The 15,184-nt window shown below is 44.4% G+C and overlaps 1 protein-coding gene across 3 annotated transcripts in view; it reads left to right on the top strand.

Annotated features, from left to right (window-relative positions):
• Window positions 1-15,184, top strand: part of LOC132378913 (tolloid-like protein 2) — a 94,466-nt gene that overhangs the window by 24,131 nt on the left and 55,151 nt on the right. For 2 of the 3 annotated variants that reach the window (XM_059946222.1, XM_059946224.1), the window contains exon 2: window positions 6,872-6,982. The exons of the other annotated variant lie outside the window; for it this stretch is intronic. In XM_059946222.1, the coding sequence (XP_059802205.1) occupies window positions 6,872-6,982 (111 nt within the window). The remainder of the gene's footprint in view (window positions 1-6,871; window positions 6,983-15,184) is intronic. 3 annotated transcript variants of the gene reach the window in all.

Raw genomic sequence — 15,184 nt, 5'->3', positions numbered from 1 at the left:
TATCAGAAGGTGAGAAGTGTAAGCAAGAGGAGGTCATTCAGTTCCTCGGGCCTTCTCCAAGATTCAGTCAGATCCTGGCTGTTTTCAGTATCACCATCTCACACTCACACCTTATTCCTTCATTCCAAAGATATCTTACCTCTATCCCCTGTCAGAACTTTGTCAGTTCCCAAGATCACTTCTTCTGAACTCACGAGAATAATAGGCTGATTGTGTCAACAGTAATGTAGCAAATGAAAATGGATGTCCTTGGGATTTTTCTACATTATATTCCATCAACCACATCCTCTCACTCACTGAGCCTCTGCGATTTGAGGAAATATTTTTATCTACAACAGATGATGGTTGGAATATGGAACACTTACTTCCCTTCAACTACTTAGTTCTTGAACCTGCAGCACAACTCTAATCACTAGAGTTGACCAACTGTACGACTTTGATTTTGCATTAAAGTAGGCTGTTTTGCTCTAATTGTTCTTTTGTGTGAAAATTCTCAGGAGGTACTTGATACGTGGCATGAGTGATGGGCTGAAGTATGTTTCCCTGTTGTATGACTACAGCTCTCCATCTTTGCCCAAAACATTAGTGAAATCTCTTAATAATGTAGACCAGCAACATGCACAAATTGCTGGAGAAACTCAGCATTTGTCATGAAATTTGTTGTCTTTGTAGCAGCAGTACAATATAATCTATAATAATAGAGAAAAATAACTGAATTACAGTAAAAAAAAATATAGAAAATAGTTAAATATCTAGTTGAAAAATAGAAATAAAAAAGTAGTGAGATAGTGTTCATGGGTTCAATGTCCATTTAGAAATCAGATGGCAGAGAAGAAGAAGCTGTCCCTGAATCGTTGGTGTGTGCTTTCAGGCTTCTGAACCTCCTCCCTGACAGTAACAATGTGAACAGGACATCTCCCAGGTGATGGACATCCTTAATGATGGACACAACCTTCTTGAGTCACTGCTCCTTGAAGATGTCCTGAATACTACAGAGGCCCATGATGGAGCCGACTAGTTTTACAACTCTGTGCAGCTTACTTTGATCCTGTGCAGTAGCACCCTTCCCTCATACCAGACAGTGATGTAACTGATTAGAATGCTCTCCTTGGTACATCTGTAGAAATTCTGCAAATGTTTTTGTTGACAAACCAAGTCTCCTCAAGCTCCTAATGAAATATAGCCACTGTCTTGCCTTGAAGGAATTGTTTCTTTCCTTGTATGATTACAACTCTCCATCTTTGCCACAACATTATTGAAATCTAATGACATAGACTAGCAACACACAGAAAGCACTAGAGAAACCAAGCAGGTGACACAACCTCTAAGGAGGGGAATAACCTGTCGATTTTTTGGGCCAAGATCTTTCATCAGATTGGAATGGAAGGGGACAGAAGCTAGAGTAAGAAGGTGTGGGGAGGAGAAGGAGCATGAGCCGGCAGATGATTGGTGAAGCCAGGTAAGGGGAAGGGAGGTGGGTGGATGAAAGGTAATGATATGAGAAAGAAGGAGATGGAAGGCGGATGAGGTAAAGGGCTGAAGAAGAAGGAATCTGACAGTAGAGGATGGTGGAATAACAAAGGAGGTGGAGAACCAGACTGAGGTAATGGGCAGGTGGTGAGGATTCACAGCATCTTCAGAAACACATTGTAGCTGCTGCGCTGTGGTCGCTGCCCTTGGGAGAGGCTCCACAACACTGTAAGCTTTCTCCAACTAAGGCTAGAGGCAACCAGCGGCAAAAAGCTAACAACCTGCTGGAGGAACTTGGCGGGTTGAGAAGCATGGGGGGGTGGAGGGTGGGGAAATTTCAGTGTTTCAGGTTAAGACCCTGCATCAGGACTGAGGAGTTACTGATGCCGTCTGAAAATGAGTCGGACATATTCTGCACAAGATAGCAAGCAGAAACAACCACTAGATAAAACAGTCCTCTGGACAGTATGGTTCTACTGGTGGGGATAAAGACTAGGCAGTGAAGCCTCAAAAGGTTTGTTTTTTCCAGTCAAGATGGTGCTGGCAAACAATGATTCCTTGGGCGAGGAAGATTGAAGCATCGAGGTGAGTGTGAAGGGGGCCAATGAGGGCTCCCAAGAGAGATGGTCAGCAGCCCCGTCCCCTGCGGGATCAGCACGTTTGGCCCCGGATTGGTGGCATTCAAAGCCAGCTTGCAGCGTTTGGCACGTCAGACGCCGGGTCAGCAGAATTAGGATCGGTGGTCGCTCTTCACAGAAGGACTAAGTTTGTGCGTCTGCTCCCCTCATGAAAAGACGTTTCCCATATTCTGAGATTAATGTGATTATTGATCTGTATTTTGGTTTCCTTTAGTTTCTTGGTGTTCTCTTTCTGGTGGATAATTGGTGGGTGGGAGATCTGTTAAATTTTGTGTGTAAGTGGGGGGGGATTGGGGGTATGGTGCTAGTGTTGCTGTTCGTTTCTGCAAGTGGGGGGGTCAGGGACTGTACGTATAGGGGTCGGTGATTGGTATTGTGGCTGCGGGCGAGGGGAGGGGGGATTTTGGGGTCTGCAAGTTTTGTGTCTTTTTCATGATGGTTGGACGGGAGTTGATGTCTTTTCTGTCATCAACACCCATTGTCTTTCTGCATTCAATGGTTATCTGGAGTAGACAAATATCAGAGTTGTATTGTACATGTATATTTTGACATAAAATGAACCTTTGAACCTTTTGAAAGAATGAGACCACAAAGACCACAGCTTTCCATGGGAGCTCACTTTTCTCACGCAACTATGGGTCCTCATAGTTATTGGCTAGGTTCCAAGCTCCCATTCTTAGGGAGGATTGAAGCTTTGAGAGTTACAGATTACCACAGGAGATTGAATCCTATTTGCAGAAATTAGTTTATGACAATAGAACACAATTCATCGACAGACTTTAGAGAGTTCACAGAGAGGATGGCACTTGCAAAGCACAGTGACTTCTTGTCAGTAGCAAATTTAACAAAACTACTAACTACTTTATTAAATCACACTTTTGCTAGTAAATAATCACTGTAGTTTCCCTTTCGGAGTTGACCTTTTGAACTAGCACCTTTGTGGTGTGAATTGAAGTCTCAATGGAGCAAGATGGTTGTGGCGTGGCGTGTATGGGCCACGTTGAGGTGGCGTGGCCCGGCCCAAGAGCAGGATGGTTGTGGTGTGGCGTGTATGGGCCACGTTGAGGTGGCGTGGCCCGGCCCAAGAGTGGGGAATGAGCCAACGTTCGGCCATTACTGGAGCAGACTTGGAGGTGATTCGATATGGCAGAATCGAGGCAGCGGACCCCTAGACCCGAGCGTGCGGAATGACCTGAGTCTTGATCGATTTAAGCACCTGGCCAAATTGGAAGGGTCGGGCACTGGCTGAACTCCGATCCCAGGAGCGAGGTATGAACCAAGGTTTGGATGATTTAAATGCCAGGCCGGTTTGAAAAGGTCAGGGTGGCAGGGCCGGTGGCGAGGGATGGGCCAGTTCGGCTCACTGCTCAGCGAGGCTGCAGTGAGACTGGCTTCGCAGCTGTGAACTCACTTTCATGAACTTCAGTTGCTTGCTTGCTTGCTTTTGTTAGAACCAAAGAACACTACAGCACAGGAAACAGGCCATTCAGCCCTTCTAGTGTTGTATGCATGGTTTGTTTTTTCGCTGCACATTGGGTTTTTGACAGTCCTCTGTTCTTTTAATTTGTTCTACTGGGTTTCTTTGTTTTGTGGCTGCCTGTAAGGAGACGAATCTCAAGGTTGTGAAATGTATACATACTTTGATAATAAATGTAGTTTGAAGTTTGAGAGGTAAAGGAAGACTGAAACCTTGTCATACGTCATCAGCAGGATGAGGTCCAGAGACTGGCATGATAGCACTACCTGATAGTCAGAATCAGGTTTATCATCAATGGCATATGGTGTGAAACTTGTTATCTCAGTTACTGCAGTACAATGATAATATTGAAAGAAAAATAAATAGGCAAATCATTTACAATAAATAGTTCAAAAATAGTGCAAAATAGAAATAATATATTTAAAAAGTGAGGTTGTGTTCATGTGTTCAATGTTCATTTAGATCAGGGGTCGGCAACCCGCGGCTCCGGAGCCGCAGGCGAATCTTTCATCTCTGTGCTGCGGCTCCCCGTGGTTTGTTAGTTTTTGAAATGTAATTCGAAATTTGAAGATTATGGTGATCTTGTACAATCTAAATCAAACATTGTGGTGACCCCATTTCCTGGCATATCCGAACCGGCTCACAATTAGCCACCGTTCTGGCTAAGGGAGATAGCCTACGGGGGTTTGTGAGTACGTGTCTTTTGGAGCATCCGCGCCCACAGAGGGCGGGTTGAGGGAGGCTTTAAAGCAAGGCTGTTTAGTTCGAATAGTTATCTTTGACTGCAGTGTCGTTATTTTAGCGCTGCGTGTTTTTTATCGCTATTAATATACGTCACCACTGCCAATGCTTGACACCCGCCAGTGCGCGATTTCCTTTAATTCTTCGATCCAAGGTAGGCTAACTATGGAGTAACCTTCAACCCAACGTCTTTTTTTTGGAGTTCAAAATGTTTTTGTTGCATGCAGAAATGTAATTTCGTTTTCTCTGCAGGAGTTCATCAATTTCATAAATGCAACACATTATAGTTTGTTTATGCATAGCATAAAGGCAAAATAAACCGTTGTATGCAGTGTTATTTCATTTTAAATGTCAAACGGGTTTTGTGGCTCCCAGTGTTTTCTTTTCTGTGGGAAATGGGTCCATATGGCTCTTTCAGTGGTAAACGTTGCCGACCCCTGATTTATATCGTATGGCAGATGGAAGCCTGCCCACAATACCTAGAGGAGGCGAGTAGATAAAATCATGAGGGGTGGAAATAAGGTGAATAGTTGCAGTGTTCTTCTCAGGGCGGGAGAGTATAATACTAGAGGGCATAGAGAGAGGGGAGAGATTTAAAGGGAACTTGAGGGGCAGGTTTTCCACACAGAGGGTGGGTGGATTGAGTTACCAGAGGAAGTGGCAGAGGCAGGCATAATTACAACAATGAAATAATTGGATAGGTACATAATTGGATATGGTTTTAAGGGACGAGGGCCGAATGCAACAAAATGTGCAAGTCCAGTGAGGTAGTTTGGTTAGTACAGACCAGCTGGGCTGAAAGGCCTGTGTGCTGCATGACTCCGTGGCATGTCTTCCTGCTCTCCATTCTACATTCTTTAGTCTGCTTTCACTCTCAGTGCTTCCATTCACTTGCTGATTAGAAAACATGGTTACCCAGTTTTACCATATCAAAGGCACTCCCCTCCCTTGCCCTCCCTGTAACTTTACAACTACTTTACCTCCTTTTCAGTTCTGATGGAGGATCTCCGAGCTGAGGCATAGACTTTGTTTCCCTTTCCACAGATGCAGCCTGACCTGCTGAAGTGTTTCAAGTGTGTTGTGTTGTTATACACAGAGACTGTGATAGAGTAGACACGTATCTGTGATAGAGTGACACCACATCACCATTCACAACCCTGAGATTCATTTTCTAACAGGCGTACTCTATGAATCCGTGAAAGAATAATAATTACAACAGACTCAGTGAAAGGCCAATTTGGGTGTTCAATTAGTGTGCCAATAATAATGAATAAGCAATAAATATTGAGAACGTGAGATGAAGAGTCCTTGAAAGTGAGTCTTTAGGTTATGGGAACAGTTAAGTGAGGGGGCAAGTGAAGTTATCTTCTTTGGTTCAAAGGCCTGATGGTTGAGGGTTAATAACTGTTCCTGAACCTGGTGCTGTGAGTCCTAAGGCTCCTGTACCACCTTCCTGGTGGCAACAGTGGGAAGAGAGCATGGCCTGGGTGGTGGGGATCGCAGATGATGGACGCTGCTTTCCTGCGATGATGCTTCCTGCAGGTGTGCTCATCCTGCAGCTGCAGAAGATCGTGAACACAGCCCAGCACATCACACAAACCAATCTTCCATCCTTGGACTCTCTTTACACCACACGCTGCACTGTCGGAGCAGTGCTGCCAGGATAATCAAGGACAAGACCCAACCAGCCAACACACTTTTTGTCCCACTTCCCTCCGGTAGAAGGTTCAGGAGCATGAAGATTTGTACGGCCAGATTTGGGAACAGCTTCTTTCCAACTGTGATAAGACTGCTGAACAGATCCTGACCCAGGTCTGGGCCGTACCTTCTAAATAACCGGACCTGACTTGCACTACCGTACTTCCCCTTTTCTATTTTCTAATTATGATTTATAATCTAAATTTTTGTTATATTTACTTCGATTTGTACTTCAGGGAGCGCAAAGCGCAAAAACGAATATCACTGTGTTGATTGTACGCTCTAGTATCAATTGGTGACAATAAAGTATTTGTATTTGTATTGATGCAGCCAGTCGATCTCTGGGGCTGCTCTCTGAGCTTAGCCACTAGTCCCTGGAGCCAGTGGGTTTGGGACATGTTGCCGAGTCTGAATCTGGTGCCAAAGTCAATGTCAGGTGATCAGTTTCCTTCTCGCATTTCAAACTTCATTACAACTGAATGGTTCACTGGGCATTTTCTGTGGTTCGAGATAAGTGGAGCCCTGTGAGAGAGTCATGGTTCCTGCTGTGAGGGATATCTGCTTACATTGGGGGCCGGGCAAGTGAGTTTAAGATTATCCACTTTTACTGTCAGTTTTAATTAATTGAAAGTAAGTTTCCAAAGGCCACAGTTGGTTTTTGAACTGGAGACCACCAAACTCCTTTCTTTAAGTCCGCATCAGATGTTTGCGAGAATGGACCTTGCTGAAGTACCGAGGGAATAAAACTCTCTTATATGGCCCCGGCACTCTCCTGGTTACCTTTGTTGTGCTGCTCATTGTGTGGAAAGATTCAGATCCATTCATTAAGGCTTTTGTGTGTTACCAGTGGCTTTCTGGGGAGATATTGCTCTGGATGAAGAGGATCTGAAGTATTTTCATCGTGACAGAAGTTCAGGTTTAATGGGACAGGAAGCTGACAGAACAGGACACACAACTGGTAAGTGTTACTAAGCTGAGATTGTAATGATGCTGGATATGGGGTAAGGTGATTGTGAAGGAGCAGAAATAGTATAGCCCAATTAAAAATGAGAAACTTGATTTATGATACAGATTTAAGAAATCAGTCAAAACTGAAAAATTATAATAACCATGAAAATTAGAATCACCTTATTTGCTAGTATGTAAAACAAACCAGAATTGAATGTGGTCCGGTGCCAAGCATAAAACACAGGACAATACCATGGCAGAGAACACAACAGCAACCAGCAGTTTACAAGATGATTCTGCAAAATGCCATGAGCAATCAACAATTAGCAGAATGGCCACATGCGCAAACATCAAGAATCAAACTTAAAGAAATGTGAACATATGAACAGACTCAAACGAGAGAAAATCTGCAGATGATGAAAATCCAAGCGAAAATCCAAAATGCATGAGGAACTCAGCAGGCCAGGCAGCATCTATGGGAAAAAGTACAGTCGATGTTTCAGGCTGAGACCCTTCAGCAGGGCTGGAGAAAAAAAGATGAATAGGCTCAATTGTTATCAACTGAACAAGGAGTGTAGGAAAGACCATTTAGTGGATGTTGTGCAGGATATTATACCTGAGTGAGTTTTGTTGGGAAGCTGGATAGCTATAGGAAAGAAGCTTCGGAGATGACACGCAATCCTGGTGGTGATGGACTTGTAGCATCTCCCCAATGGTGAATAGATGATTCTTAGGGTGGATGGAGTCAGCAGTAATTTTTTTTTAAGCTCTTTTCTTTGCCCTGATGATGAAGAGGTCTTTTAATGTCAGTAGCTGACAGCCAGTGAACCACTCACTGCAACGTGGACTTGGAGGAAGGAGGCGGGAAGCCAAATGGTGATAGAGGTGGTTACAACACTCACAATGACTGAATAAAAATTCATCAGGATGTACCCCGAGATGTTAAGTTTCCTAAGCTTCTGTAGGAAGAACAATCTCTTCTGGGCTTTCCTAGTGATGCCCCACTTCAACGTATTGCTAATGATGGTCCCCATGAATTTGAATGACTTGCCCACAGACACAGTCTGACCACTAATTCCCAAGAGGGGTTGTCGTCAGAAGTTGATCCTCATTTCCACTGTCTTGCTAATATTAAATTGTTAGGAGCGCACCATCCTGCATGATGGTCTACCTCTCTTTGATAGCACGTCATATCGTTATTAGAGGTGAGACTAACTACAGTCATGTCATCCACGAACTTTAGGATTTTAATGGATTTGGCTGTGGAGATGTAGGAGGGGTAAAAAAGCAGCCTTGGGGAGAGCCTGTGGTTATAGACGGAAGTGTTTTGGTCATCTGTCAGCAGGAAGATAATTGTCGGAAGGAAGAAACTGAAGAATTGGAGTTAAGGATGGAATCTGAGTCGTGCGAGGCTTCACAAAGTTGTTCAGCACAGAATCACGTCCTTCAGCCCATCACAACCATGTTGACCTTTTTTTGACCTATCTACACTAATCCCATTTGCCTGCATTATGTCTGTCTACCCCTTGTCTATTTGTTTAAATTCTTAAACATAGTGATTATATCTGGTCCCACCACCTCCTTTGGCAGTGAGTTCCATCTTCTGCATACAAATAAGTACCCTTCAGATCCCCTTTAAGGAAAGCCCCGCAGCTCTCATCTCTGTAACTAGCCCAATACCCTGTTCAGTGCTGGGGAGGTGGTGTCAGGATTTGCAAACGTCCCAGGATGGTTCACAGGACCTACTGTTAGTTCTGGGAATACCAGAAGAATACTGATGACATGCAACACTGGACTAAAGACAGCAGGTGGAATTCAGAGCAATTCTAGTCTGAGAGGGTATGTTTTTGATGCAAGTGACAATTACATTTGAATGGCAGCAGGCTTCAGTTCCACCACAGAGCCTGTGTCAGTGATACTGGAGGAAAAGATCATGGAATCTGAGAAGAGTATCATTTGGAAATGTGTCAGTGACTAGTGTCAGGTTGTAACCAGTCCAAATCTCAGCCGAGTTAATAATCTCTGCTACCATGGAGATTCCAAGGTGGGTAGGTTGTTTTCCCAGGTACTTTGTGGAATCTCCTGGCCAATATTTATCTTTGAATCAACATCATTTTGAAACCTGATCACCTATCTGCTCACTACATCACTGGGAGTTCACTGCTGTTTTACATCAGAAAATGAGACAACTTCAGAAGCAACTTGAGTGCAGGAAGCAGCTGTACAATGTCCTGAATCTGGGAAAGTCTAGGTTTACCACCTTCTCCACTGGGACCATCTCACATGTCCACATAGTTCAGAAGTTTGCTGATAATGCAAAAATCGGCTGTGCAGTTGGCAGAGTGAAAGAAGGTTTGAAATCCAAAGAAGGTATCATGACAGGCAGGTTAAACTTGGCAGCGAATAAAATTCAATTTGGAGAGAGAATATGTTTAGGGACAGAAAGCAAGCTAAGGATACACTGTGATAGGATGCTGAGGAGTGAAGAAACAAGAGGTGTGTGTCTATCAAAACCTGAAATTGACAGGGCAGGAAAATGAGGTGGTTAATTATCATACAAGAGCATAGCAACAACTAAGTTCAAGTTCAGGTTTAACTGTCCTTCAACCATAGACATGTATACAGCTGGCAAAACCCCATTCTTCCAGAACCAAGACGCAAAACACAGTACACACAGTCGCACACAGCACATACAGTTACGATAACACACAGTCCGAAAATAATATTAGCACAAGTCCCTGAGAGGCATGGTCTGAAGGTTGATAGTGCATGGGAGCCACGTTCCCACAAGAACAGGCACAAGTTCCTTGTCTCGAGCTGGGCCTGCCGTGGATGAAGGCAATCCAGCTCGTCTTGCGCTGGGTCAGCCGCAGATGAAGCAAGTGCGCACTGGATAGCAGTATCGACAGGATAGCCAGCCTGCGGGGGCCAGCAGCGATTCCAGTGTGTCTCTGTTCTCTCCACATTGTCTCTGGTGCCTTCTCCCTTGGGTGGCTGTGACAGACAATGCCACGGCATGAAGGCCTGTTCTGTGCAACAACAAAGACAACGCAGCTCCCCTGCCATCGGTCTCGCCGATGAACCACACTTACAATATTTCGTGTTACCAATATCCAACAGAGTCTTGCAATCACAGGAAAAAGGTTTAAGACAAACATTTGCACCATTTGTTGGACCCAAAGAGGCCACTGCGACCAAGCACGCCACCATCTTACTGGAACCATGAAGAGGATTAGTTAGGCTGCAGGTGGAGTACTATTTACAATTAGTCACCACATCTCAGGAATGATGTGATGATGCTGGAGAGGGTGCAGAGGAAGTTTGAGGATGTTGTCAGGACTTATTTAGTGTGGAGAGAATGGTGATCTGTTTTCTTTGGAGCGGAGGAGATTGAAGAGAGAATTGCTGTACCCGACCACTCTGTGATGCGATTCACACTACCTGCCGTTGTACGTTGCACTTGGAAAATGTAGTGTGTTACAGGTTTCTGTAGAGCAACAGAGTTTTAATTTCTGTGGCGTCATTCACGACCTCAGGATGTTCCAGTGTACTCTCAGCCATTCGAAGGGTGGAGAAAAGGCCAGGAGCCTATGGTGTAGCAGTTGTTTGATTACTTCATGTGATAAGTTAACAACAGGCCGAGACCGTTCCGCACTGTTCTCCAAAGTGCTCCACAGACTTGAGTTGGATCTGGGGTTGAATCTGAGGAGCTTCACATGGGGTTATAATTCCAAAAGGGACCTGAGACCAGGAGAGTTGTGACAATGAAAGTTATTGAAAGTGATGGTTAAAGTTGAGGCATTGCTTAGGAGCTGAAATTGGTCAGTAAAGTAATTGGCAGCATAGAGAACAATGGGCAGTCCATGCAGTGTAGCTCTCCCCGACTACCGACCCCTCACAGTGCAGGTTTCCCCGAATCTCAGAATCAGGCTGAATATGTCTGAAATTTGTTTTTTTTTTGCAGCAATACAGTGCTGCAAACATGTCGCTTGTTTTCGGTAGATGTATCCTGTGCATGTGGAGTCAGAGGCGATTCGCTGACATCTCCGTTTCAATGTGGACAGATATTTTCAAAAACGCATAGTGTGGATGCCTATCATTTATGCGAAACCAGCGTTTTCAAAATTATCCGGTCTAGTAGCTAAGACATCTGTGGCTAAGGTGTTAGCCTCGCATTTTCTCATATCAGGAACTGAAAGAAGTTGCAGCCAGTGAATTGGTGCCAACCCCATTCGCTAATTGACTTGTCTCCTGTTCTTTCCCACACACTCGAGGACCTCTGATAAGGTCACACATACTGAGGGCAAGTTACCTTTTGACCCACCTCAACATGCTTGTGATGTGAGTGAAAACCCAATGTTTCACAGGGAGAGCGTGCAAACTCCACACAGTCAGGAACAAGAGAAAATCTGCCGATGCTGGAAATCCGAGAAACACATACAAAATGCTGGAAGAACTCAGCAGGCCAGGCAGCATCAATGAAAAAAAAGTACGGTTGAAGGTTCTGGCCAAAACCCAAGCTGAGTCCTGCCGAAGGGTTTTGGCCCAAAACGTGGGCTGCACTTTTTTTCCATAGATGCTGCCTGGCCTGCTGAGTCCCTCCAGCATTTTATGTGTGTTGCTCCACACGGTCAGGACCCAAGGTCGGGATTGTGAGTCAGGGGCTCTATCTGCTGTGGTCACAGCCTGGCTCAGGTGGTGACCCTGCAGCCCAGGGCACAGAACGCTCAGTCTGGAATTAAGGAGAATCTCAACTGGCTCCACTGGACTCTTTTCAGAAGAGGTCAGTGTGCCTGTTTCCGTGAAGGAGCATCCTCAAGTTTTTATTTATTGAGATACAGAGAGAGTAGGCCTCTGGGCAGGTTACAACGACCAATTAACCTACCAGCTGGTACCTCTTAGGACTGTGGGAGGAAACGAAAGCACCCAAAGGGAAGCCACGCAGTCACGGGGAGAACGTACAAACTTCTTATAGGCAGTGACGGGAATTGAACCTGGGTCTCTGGTACTGTAAAGCATTGTGCTGACCACTGCATTATTGCACCACATTCTTTGTTTTGCTTTGCCAAGGTACAGTGAAAAGTTTGTTTTGGATTCTGTTTATACTGTCAGATCTCAATGTTTTTGTAATACAGAAGTTTGGAAGTCAAGAATGAGTCATAAAACATGTTTATTGGGAACTGAGGACAAGGGAAAGAAAAGTAGACAACAAAGGACTTATGGTCGTCTTGTACAAAAACCAAGCTCCAACTTAAATGATAATATTCCAGTGATAACAATTCACCTATAAAATAGCCAAATCCAAGTGCTGTGACCCCTACTGCAGAGAAAAAAAAACTAGGAAAATTCTAGAAAAACACAGAAATATCCATACCACAATTACTAGAAAATTCACTGAGCAATTATATGTGTATAGGTGATTATTTAAAAATACGAGCGACCATAGGAAAGTTAAGCTTCAAGAGAAGTAACAATTCTACGCAATTGGCTAAAAAAAATTGGCTTAAAGAAAGAAAGCAGAGGGTAGTTGTGGAAGGAAAGTATTCTGCCTGGAGGTCGGTGATTAGTAGGATGCCACAGGGATCTGTCCTGGGACCTCTGCTATTTGTGATTTTTATAAATGACCTGGACGTAGAGGCAGATGGATGGGCGAGTAAGTTTGCGGATGACAGGTAGATTGGAGGAGTTGTGGATAGAACTGTAGGTTGTCGAAGGTTACAAGAGGATATAGACAGGCTGCAGAGTTGGGCAGAAAAATGGCAGATGGTGTTCAATCCGGACAACTGTGAGGTGATGCATTTTGGAAGGACAAACCAGAAGACTGAGTACAGGATTAATTGTCAGTTACTTAAGAGTGTGAATGAACAAAGGGACCTTGGGGTTCAAATCCATACATCCTTCAAGGTCGCTGCACAAGTTGATAGGGTAGTTAAGAAGGCCTATGGGATGCCAGGCTTCATTAACAGGGGGATTGAGTTCAAGAGTAGAGAGGTCATGTTGCAACTCTACAAATCTCTGGTGAGACAGCAGTTAGAGTATTGTGTTCAATTCTGGTCACCTCATTATAGGAAGGATGTAGAAGCTATGGAGAGGGTGCAGAGGAGATTTACCAGGATGTTGCCTGGTTTGGAGAACAAGTCATATGAAACAAGGTTAGCAGCGTAGAAGAATAAGAGGGGACTTGATAAAGGTCTACAAGATTATGAGAGGCATAGATAGGGTGGATAGTCAGTACCTGTTTCCCAGGGCACCAATTCAACGAGATCCAGGTGTTCTTGTACATCAAGTCAATGAAAGCAAGCATGCAGGTACAGCAGGCAGTGAAGAAAGCTAATGGCATGCTGGCTTTTCTAACAAGAGGAATTGAGTATAGGAGTAAAGAGGTCCTTCTGCAGCTGTACAGGGCCCTGGTGAGACCTCACCTGGAGTATTGTGTGCAGTTTTGTTCTCCAAATTTGAGGAAGGACATTCTTGCTATTGAGGGAGTACAGCGTAGATTCACAAGGTTAATTCCCGGAATGGCGGGACTGTCATATGTTGAAAGATTGGAGCGATTGGGCTTGTATACACTGGAATTTAGAAGGATGAGAGGGGATCTGATTGAAACATATAAGATTATTAAGGGATTGGACATACTGGAGGCAGGAAGCATGTTCCTGCTGATGGGTGAGTCCAGAACTAGAGGCCACAGTTTAAGAATAAGGGGTAGGCCATTTGGAACAGAGATGCGGAAAAACTTTTTCACCCAGAGAGTGGTGGATATGTGGAATGCTCTGCCCCAGAAGGCAGTGGAGGCCAAGTCTCTGGATGCATTCAAGAGAGCGTTAGATAGAGCTCTTATAGATAGTGGGGTCAAGGGATATGGGGAGAGGGCAGGAACGGGGTACTGATTGTGTACGATCAGCCATGATCACAGTGAATAGCGGTGCTGGCTAGAAGGGTCAAATGCTCCTACTGTCTTTTGTCTATTGTCAAACTCCAGAGGGCATATGTACAAAATTAAGGGAGAGAAGTTTAGGGGAGACATCAGGGGTAAGTTTTTTACACAGAGGGTTGTGAGTGCCTGGAATGACTTGCCAGGGATGGTGATGGAGGCTAAAACATTAGGAGTATTTAAGAGCCTCTTGGACAGGCACATGGATGAAAGAAAAATAGAGGGTTATGGGATGGTGTGGGTTTAGTACTTTTAGGATTATATGGGTCGGCACAACATGGAGGGCTGAATGTTCTGTGGTTCTGTGGTACACCATAATCCAATCATTATTACACAGTGCAAAACAGGTAAAACAGTAACAATGTAGAATAAAATGTAAATGCCACCAAAAAAAAATCAGTGCAGGTAAATGATTAAGTATAAGATCATAGTGAGACAGGTTTGAGGCCTAGGAAACTTCTTATTGTAAACGAGGTCTATTCAAGAGTCTGGTAACAGTGGAATAAAAGCTCTCCTTGAGCCTGGCGGTACGTGCTTTCAAGCTTTCATATCGTTTGCCCAGTTAAAGTGCAAAAAGAGTGGATGTCCAAGGTGGGTGGGTCAATGATTACGTTGGTGGCTTTACTGAGGCAGAAAGATGTACGGACAAAGTCCATAGAGGGAAGGTTGGCTCCTGTGATGTGCTGAGCTGTGCCCACAACTCTATTTAGTTTGTGGTCATGTCCAGAACAGTCGCCGTATCAAGCCGTTATGCACCCATGAATGCTTCCTATGGTGCATTAATAAAAATTGGAGTCGATGGAGACGTGCCAATTTTCTATAGCCCCCTGAGGAAATAGAGGCTTTGGTGAGCTTCCTTGGCCATGACATCAACATGGTTGGACCAGGACAGGTAATTAGTGATGTTCATATCTAGGATCTTGAAGCACTCAACTTCAACACCATGTAGATAGGAATGAGTCCACTTTCTGAAGACAAAGGACAGCTTAATTTTTGGACATTGATATTGACTTTGGTTTTTTGATGCTGAGAAAAAGATTGTTGCCATGATACTATGGGGTGCCACAGTTAGTCCAACGCTGTTACAGCTTGGGGTGTCCCGGAGTTTGGAGTACAATCCTGGCATCGTTTGTAAGAAGTTTGAAACAGCACACAAGTTTGGGTTTCCACTGGGTGCTCTGGTTTCCTCCCATAGTCCAAAGACATACTGGTTAGTAGGTTAATTGGTCATTGTAAATTGTCCTGTGATAGGCTAGTGTTAAACAGATGAGTTGCTGG

Source organism: Hypanus sabinus, chromosome 21 (assembly GCF_030144855.1).
Source record: "Hypanus sabinus isolate sHypSab1 chromosome 21, sHypSab1.hap1, whole genome shotgun sequence".
Lineage (NCBI taxonomy): Eukaryota > Metazoa > Chordata > Chondrichthyes > Myliobatiformes > Dasyatidae > Hypanus > Hypanus sabinus.
Note: the sequence above shows the minus strand (reverse complement) of the source record. Positions and strands in the feature narration are given on the sequence as shown.